The sequence below is a fragment of the Balaenoptera musculus genome, chromosome 15, assembly GCF_009873245.2.
Source record: "Balaenoptera musculus isolate JJ_BM4_2016_0621 chromosome 15, mBalMus1.pri.v3, whole genome shotgun sequence".
Taxonomy (NCBI): Eukaryota; Metazoa; Chordata; class Mammalia; order Artiodactyla; family Balaenopteridae; genus Balaenoptera; species Balaenoptera musculus.
In genome coordinates this window covers 50,835,224-50,843,277 of record NC_045799.1, presented here as the reverse complement: position 1 = coordinate 50,843,277, position 8,054 = coordinate 50,835,224, and the positions used below count along the sequence as shown (strand labels likewise).

General features: G+C 61.6%; 1 protein-coding gene across 1 annotated transcript; it reads left to right on the top strand.

The window, feature by feature from the left end:
• Positions 1 to 625: 625 nt before the first annotated feature.
• On the top strand, positions 626 to 7,487 carry HS3ST6 (heparan sulfate-glucosamine 3-sulfotransferase 6). Its single transcript, XM_036824281.1, has 2 exons — positions 626 to 1,134; positions 6,267 to 7,487. Exons 1-2 carry the CDS (start codon positions 722 to 724, stop codon positions 6,880 to 6,882), a joined length of 1,029 nt encoding a protein of 342 aa, XP_036680176.1. The 5' UTR covers positions 626 to 721; the 3' UTR covers positions 6,883 to 7,487.
• The last annotated feature ends 567 nt before the right edge of the window (positions 7,488 to 8,054 follow it).

Sequence of the window (8,054 nt, the reverse complement as noted above, 5' to 3'; positions counted from 1 at the left end):
AGGCTGCACAAACAGACCGTGTGACATGGTAAAAAGGGTCAGAAGACTGAGGTCTGAATTTCACTGGGCCCTTGGAAAAGACGCCTGTCCTCCCTGAGCCTGTCTCCCAGACTTTAAAATGGTAATCAACTTGGCTAGTCCTCTCCAACCGCCCTGCCAGTGACCCTGATGCATGGCAATGGCAAGCCAACTATCAGCAAGATGCGCCCCATTCCCGCCGCACACTTCCCTCCACCTTCCCTGAACCCCTCTGCGCACTAGGGCCAGGTGCACGCGACTTCTTGGCCCACTTGGTCCTCCCGCGCACCTGCCGCGTTGCCCTCGTCCGGGAGGGGCAGCGATCGGCCCTCTGAGAGCGGGTCCTTTGGCCAGCAGCTCAGTCCTGTCACCGTCCTGCGTCCCAGTCTGCCGCCGCCGCATCCCGAGCGGGCTGGGGCCTGGGGTCTCCGAGCGGGCGCGTCAGGCTAGTCACTGAGGCTCGGAGTCGTGCCGCGGCGCCCGTAGGTGCCGGCGAGTCCCGGGTGGAGCAGTGGTTCAAGCGGGGCGGGGCCTCTGGGCTGGGCGGGGCATCCCGCCCTAGCACTGGTCCCTCCCGGCTCCCAGAAGACTGGGCAGTGGGGCGCAGAGCAGAAGCCGGGCGCAAGCGGACTGAGCGCGGCGCGGGCGGGGATGTGCGCCCTCCTGCAGCCCCCGCTCCCAGGCCTGGGAGCGGTGTGGCCCCATGGCAGGTAGCGGCGGTCTGGGAGGCGGGGCAGGAGGCAGCCAGGGCGCCGGGGGCGGGCCCGGGGCCGCGCTTCGGGCGCCCCGTGCGCCTCTGCTGTTCGCCGCTCTGGTGCTCGGAGCCTACTGCCTTTGCGCCCTCCCCGGCCGCTGCCCGCCGGCCGGCCGCATCCCCGCGCCGGCCCCCGCGCCCGCCGAGCCGCCCCTCGCAGCCCGCAGCCCCGGGACGTCCGGCCTGCCGGTGGCCAGTGGCTCGGGCCGCCGGCGCTTCCCGCAGGCGCTTATCGTGGGCGTGAAGAAGGGCGGCACGCGCGCCCTGCTGGAGTTTCTGCGGCTGCACCCCGACGTCCGCGCACTCGGCTCGGAGCCCCACTTCTTCGACAGGTGCTACGAGCGCGGCCTCGCCTGGTACCGGTGAGCGCTCGTCCCGTCCGCCCCATCGGCTTCCTGGCGGGTGCCTTCTGGGAAACCGCGTGGTGTGCCCCAGGGATCTCACTGGGGACCCCGCGGGGCGAGGACTCCAGGCATCTTCTGGGGCTGAGACCAGCCTGCGTGGGGGCTGAGGCTTGACCGGGAGGACGCGGCCCTCCTGCAGCAGGTTTTATGGAAAAGAGGGTCGGTCACTGGCCATGGACTCCCAGAAACTTTGAAAACTCCAGGGAAAGCCCTGGTTTGGGGCTAGAGTGCGATTCCAGCTGAGAAGTAGTTTGGAGCCTGTGGGGTCTGAGGTGCTTTAGAAATGCTTCATGCTCAGTTGGCCCTCTCCCCTGCATCACTGAGGGGAGCATGTCTGAACTCTGGTCAGTTACCTTAAGAAAGGGTCTCCGGGTTCCCTGCAGCCTCCTAGAAAGTATCTGTCAACCCATTCCCCACCCCTAAGACCCCTGATCCTGAGAGGAATCCTTCTCCATAGTCCTGGGCGTCTGGAGAAAGTCTGGTCTTTAGAAAGGAGGAGGGTGCCTTTGAGTCAATGCCCAGGGATGGGAGTTGGGACCCCAGCCTCATGTCATGGGGCTCTGTAGCTGCCCTGACTCCCACCCAGTATGGCCTTGGGGGGTGTGGTGGAATGTGGGGGAGCACCCAGGCACAGCTGAAGTAACCTGTCCTGGTGGCTGGTCAAACACCAGCCCCTCCCTGCCGAGGTTAGCACCGAAGGATGAGTGTGAGGCCCTGCCCTCTGCCTCTGTCAGTCGGGCACAAGCCTGCCTCAGCGCCCTATCCCTTCCTTCGGGGAAATGAGGGCTTACAGATGGAGGGTGAGTCACCCCACTCCCCACAGCACCAGCCTCATCCCCAAGCTTGGGCCAAGCCCCTAAGGGCCAGAGAGGACCCTGCCCAAGGTCACCTGGTGAATTAGTGGTGAGTGGGGGGTGGCAGGACTGAGACTTTTTACCTCCAGGTTTACCAGTTTTTCTGTACCCAGATTCCACCCTGCCCCCCTCCCCCACCTTGTTATCTTTGCTTTTTTGCATCAAAATTACTTATGGGTTTGGAGGGTTCCCACTGAGAACAGGGGGTTCTGGCTCATGAACTCTGAAGGGTTGCTGCTGTCAGAGGTCTAGGGAAGTTGTGTGGTGATGGGGGAGGTGAGTCCATCCCTGGACCCGACTGTCTGAATCCCTGCATTCTCAGCACTCAGGGAGAGACCACTACCCCACTCTGACAGCGCTTCAGCATCTGAAAGCATCCCTAATTCCTCACTTCTGTGCAGAGGAAGAAGAGGAGGAGGGGAGAAGGAGGGGGGAAGGGGGAGGATGGGGAAGGGGAAGGACACACTGTTAACCATAGTGCAAATTTCAGAGCTCACTACTGACCCCATAAGCTGGGCTAATGAGGGGCTGCAGGAGAGTCTAGAATTGGGTTTAGACCTAAAAAGGCTCCCAAAGAGCCAGGGATCCTGAGAGCCCATCCAGGCCCTCCCTGGGCACATGCTCCAGCTCTGGGGGACTGGTCTGGGGAGCCTGAGGGGCCTGAGAGGATGCCAGCTGGACCCAGATTCCGGGTCAGATCCTCAGCACAGGGGAGGGGCTCTTGGGACATTGGTGTCCCTGAGGCCGGAGATGGGAGTGGGATGATTCAGCAGCCTGTTTAAGTCTGGTAGAGGAGACTTTCTCCTTCCTCAGCCCAGCCACCGCACTGGGGGGAGGGGTGGTGCAGAGGAGGCAGAGGGTCAGGTCCGTGGCTTCCGCCCCTTTAATCCGGAGCTGTCCCTCGGGGCTGGCTAGTGCTGACCCTTCACTGGCTGGTGCAGGGCTGAGCTTCCGGAGTGCGTGTGTCCACATGCCTTACAAGGGACGAGGCCGTGCGCTGATGTGTGTGCACATGGGCATGGTGTTGCTCACAGGCACCTGTGCCTCTGAACCTGACTGTCCTTCCAACCAGCCGTGAGTGTGCAGTGAACCTCTGAAAATGCCCACCGCTGCCTGTTTCCCCAGCTGCAAAGAGGACGCCCAGCCCCCGGGCAGGGAGGGTCTGGTGGCCTTGTCTGCTCTCAGGACCCTGGGCCCAGCCTCCAGAGCCTGTTCTTGGTGGAGGTGTGGGGCGGTGAGTAGAGGAGCAGTGACCAGTGCCCCCAGTTGACTTTCTGAGACACCTGTTCCCACTGGGCTGTGACCAGGCAGTGACTCTGGCCCTTCCCTTGGCCTTGGCAGGGGTGCTGGGCTGCTCAAAGTTGACCTTGGCCAAACCGGTCCCCCTCCCTGGGCCTCAACTCATCCCTCAGTCTCTTGAGGATCCTCCTTCTTGGGGACCGTGACCCCCAAGTGTCCCCAAGCTCACACAGCATTTGTTCATCTAGTCACTGACTCATTGAGCACCTTCTGTTTGACAGGTGCTGGGGTCACACAGACAAACACCCCCAAGTCTCAGTTCAGAAGGGGGCACCCTGTCTGGGGGCAGGTGGGGGCTGTACTTTGACCTTAGTATTTTGGAAAAGCACAGAGACCAGGAGGGATACAGGTAGGGCAACCCCCTTGGCTCCTGACACTGTGTTGTTCCAGACAGGAACCATAGCTGGTTTCTGCTGAGTCCCAGGCCCCGCTGGATGAGGCCCAGGCGAGGTGCAGCATAGGGGGGTGGGGGTGGGGCTGAGACAGAGGAGGGAGAGTCGCCTGGGGCTGGATGGAAGCCGCAGGGAAATGCAGACCAGATGAGCAGGGAGGGAGTGTCCGCAGAGCAACTTGTCAGATGTTTGCCGTGTGGGGGTCAGAGTCCTGTTCCTCTCATCCTCTCCCCAGTCTCTCCCACCCCCAAGAAGCCCCCATCCCCACCCTCCTCTGTGCCTGGCTGGCTGGGGACAGGCTTCTGAGGCCCGGGCAGGGTGAGTAATTGATCCCAAAGATCTCAGATCTCAAAGCTGGTTTGTGGCAAGAGTGGGCCTGGAAAGTCAGCCTCCCCCATCCCCATTCCCATCCCCCTTCCACGGTGGGGCTGGGGGCACCTCCCTGACTTCCTCTCCTCTGACTTCCTTGGAGAGAAAACAGCAGTGGGTGCTAAAGTCCCTCTAATTTTTGTCAGCTTCCTTGCAGCCCCTCCCCCCAGGCAGGCATGAAGGGGTGGGGATACTCAGAACCATGTGAGCCCAGTCTGGAGAAGGAAAGAGGGTGCTCCTGGGGTCACTGGGCACCTGGGGGAGGAAAGGGATGGGAAGGGGGTGTCAGAGGTCGGTGAGGAGGGTCCCAGAGCAGTCAGGGCTGGTTCTCTCCCTCAGGAGGGTGATGAAGGGAGGGCGGTGACTTCTGATGACGTCTGTCGGCACTGGCTTCTGTCTGTGGGTCTCAGCATCGAGGTCCAGTGCTGGGAAATCCCCCTTCTTTTGTCCTCCCTCTGTGGGAAGGGGGGTTCCCTGAGCTGGCTACCCCAGGCTGCAGTCCTGAACCTCAGCCCTTGGCCTTGTTCCCACACAAGTTCTCTTTGAACTTATTCACAGGGAGGGCTGGGTGCAATTCCCACCTGGATTCCTGGGAGCAGAAGCCAAGCCAACACTGCCTCCCAGCAGCTGCAGCCGACATCCACCCCAGCACTTCCTGCTCCGTCTCTGAGCCTCAAATGGGGCAGTGAGTGGGGTGGAAGAAGTCCCAGATTACTCCTGGGACACGGGGGGAGCAGAATTGTCTCCCATGACTTCTGTAGACCAGCTCTGCCCAGGGCCTTAGTTTGAGGGGAGGGGCAGCTTCCACAGCCGGCAGACCGCGCAGCCCACCCCACTCCCCTGAGCCAAGAGGCTGGTGTCAGGGGAGCCGGCGGCATGCCTGGGACTCATGTGTGCATGTTCTCCAGTCCCGACATCAGCACCCTCCAAGCTGAGCACCCCAACTCGTGTGCCTGTACACCTGGGTGTCCACCTGGCCTGAGCAGGAAGAGGAGACTGTCTCTCAGAAGCTCGAGTCTGGGGGTCACTAGGCTGGATGAGACCTGAATTCTGTCCTGTGTGTCACCCTCCTGGCTGGGGCCAGTCCTGAGGGCTGTCAGCGGGATTGGGGGCAGCTCCCTCAGACATGGGGGACAGAGACCCCCCCCAACCCATCCCTAGCACAGAGCCTGATAGCCTCTGCCTCTGTTGACCTAGTTCCCAGCCCTCCCTCGGAGCTGTTTGCTCAGCTGGTCCTGCCGCTGCACCCTGCCCCTCCCCACCCTGTTCTACCTGGCTGGCAGGGTGGCCTCAGGATGCTACCCAGGGTCCCTGGCCTGCCTGGGTGGGGTGCTAGGATGGGCTTCCCCAGGTTTGGGGTTGTCAGGGGTCTGTCACCAGCCGACTCCCCCGGAACCTTGGGATGGGGTCAGTGCCCCCCAACCCCCACCCCTGGTCAGAATGAGAGGATTGCTCGGAAATGCTGCAGCTGCCGCCTTGCACCATGGGTTCCAAGCCGGGTCTGGGCAACCCAGGTGGCTGGGGTCTTGAGACAGATCCTCAGGCTGCCTCACTGACCTCTCCAGTGTCCTGGGCTGCGCTGTGGCTTTCAGCATTCTGGGGGGCCCAGGTCGGGGAGAATTAGCAGGGCTGCCATCAAAGGCGGGAGACGCCATACAGGGGAGGGAGTGATAGGAGGGGCAGCTGCCCATTTTTAGGGACACTTGTCAATAACTAATGGCCTAATTCAGGGCACACCATCAGCCACTTAATGAAAGTGTGACTGGGGTAATTACAGTGCAGGGGCCTGTGGGGGTGGGGAGGGTGGGTGGAGCCTTGTGGGTGGCAAGTCTGGGGAGTGCTGGGTCTGGGGTGAGAGGCACAGCAGTGTCAGGGTTGGGGTGCAGTCAAGCTCTGGGAGGGGTGTGGATAGCCTTGCAGGATGGGCCCCTACTGTGAGCCTGTGCTGAGGCTGGGTGCCCTCACGGCCCACACTCCAGGCTGCCCACCCAGGCACTTAGGATGGGTGGGCCTGGTGGGGAAGGGGAGATGGGGAGCCTCGCCTGTCTTGTAGGTATAGGGCTTCCCTGGAGGAAGGGGAGGTTAGTCTTGGGCCCCTGGGGGCCGGTCTAGCATGGGAGGGCTGGAGGAGGGCCAGCACCTGCTCATGTCCCCCTCTCCACCCACCTTCCCACAGGAGCCTGATGCCCCGCACCCTGGATGGGCAGATCACCATGGAGAAGACCCCCAGCTATTTCGTGACCCGGGAGGCCCCACGCCGCATCCACGGCATGTCCCCGGCCACGAAGCTGATCGTGGTCGTGCGGAACCCCGTGACCCGGGCCATCTCTGACTATGCGCAAATGCTCTCCAAGACACCGGGCCTGCCCAGCTTCGGCACCCTGGCCTTCCGCCGAGGCCTGGGCCCCGTGGACACGGCCTGGAGCGCCGTGCGCATTGGCCTGTACGCCCAGCACCTGGACAACTGGCTGCGTTACTTCCCGCTGTCCCGCTTCCTCTTTGTCAGCGGTGAGCGCCTGGTCAGCGACCCAGCTGGGGAGCTGGGCCATGTGCAGGACTTCCTGGGTCTCAAGCGGGTCGTCACAGACAAGCACTTCTACTTCAACGCCACCAAGGGCTTCCCCTGCCTCAAGAAGGCCCAGGGCAGCGGCCGTCCCCGCTGCCTGGGCAAGTCCAAGGGCCGGCCCCACCCGCGTGTGCCCGAGGCCATGGTCCAGCGCCTGCGGGCCTTCTACCGGCCCTTTAACCGCAAGTTCTACCAAATGACCGGCCAGGACTTCGGCTGGGACTAATGGGGTTGGGGAACCCACGCCCTGCCTGGGGATGCTCAGTGACCTTAATTTATGCCTGTCACCCAGCCGGAGCGGGCCCTGTACACAGGGCTGGGCAGAGAGAAATATTTACAAAATAAAGTTTGGATCTGTGTTCTTCTACGTGCCCTTGAGGGTTGGAGGGTGGGGTTGGAGGTGCCACCTCCTGCGGGGATGATAATCCTACCAGCTAACATTACTGGGCACTGTTCATGCTGGGAGTGGTTAAAAACCCGATCCTTGTCTATCCCTCGAGGTGGGCAGTGAACTTGGCCACCTGTCACAAGTGAGCAACTTAGGCTCAGAGAGGTTTGGGGCCTGCTCGGTGACATACAGCTCAGCCCTGGTGATTCTGGAGACCACCCTCAGGCTCTCTTCTCAGCCCTGGGATGCCAAGCTGGGTTGTCCTGTATTCCGAATGGGGAAACTGAGGGCCCAGGTTGCTTGAGTGGTGGGGCAGGATTAAAGCTGGGTCTGTCCGGTTCTTCAGGCTGCACCCATGACCTCAGCTAATTCTGTGTCCCTGTGTCCACTGGACACTCCCTCCTGGAAACCCGGTGGAATCTCTGGACAGCGGGTATGAGGTGACTCCTGTGTGCAGGGTGTTTCTTTTTAAAAAATAATTATTAATTAATTAATTTTTTGGCTGCGTTGGGTCTTCATTGCCGCATGCGGGATTTCTCTAGTTGCGTTGAGCGGGGGCTACTCTTCGTTGCGGTGCGTGGCCTTCTCATTGCAGTGGCTTCTCTTGTTGTGGAGCACAGGCTCTAGGCACGCAGGCTCAGTAGTTGTGGCTCATGGGCTCTATAGCACAGGCTCAGTAGTTGTGGCGCACAGGCTTAGTTGCTCCGCAGCATGTGGAATCTTCCTGGCCCAGGGATCGAACCCGTGTCCCCTGCATTGGCAGGTGGATTCTTAACCACTTCACCACCAGGGAAGTCCCAGCATGTTTCTTCTAACAGCCTCCAAGGAGCTCCCTGCACAACCATGCGTCACCCACCCAGGCACTGCCCACCACAGTCCCCACCCACCAGACTGCAGAGCACGCCCACTCCCCCAGGCCCTCCATGCCCCACTTTTGTGTTGTTTATTCAGCTTCTTCCCCTGGGGATGGGCAAGAATGAACACCCAGCTGCAGCCCAGCTGCCAGCTCA

Coding starts and splice junctions, on each gene's coding strand:
- HS3ST6 (XM_036824281.1), top strand. CDS start 722: ATGGCAGGTAGCGGCGGTCTGGGAGGCGGGGCAGGAGGCAGCCAGGGC. Junction 1,135..6,266: donor CGCGGCCTCGCCTGGTACCG/GTGAGCGCTCGT, acceptor ACCTTCCCACAG/GAGCCTGATGCCCCGCACCC.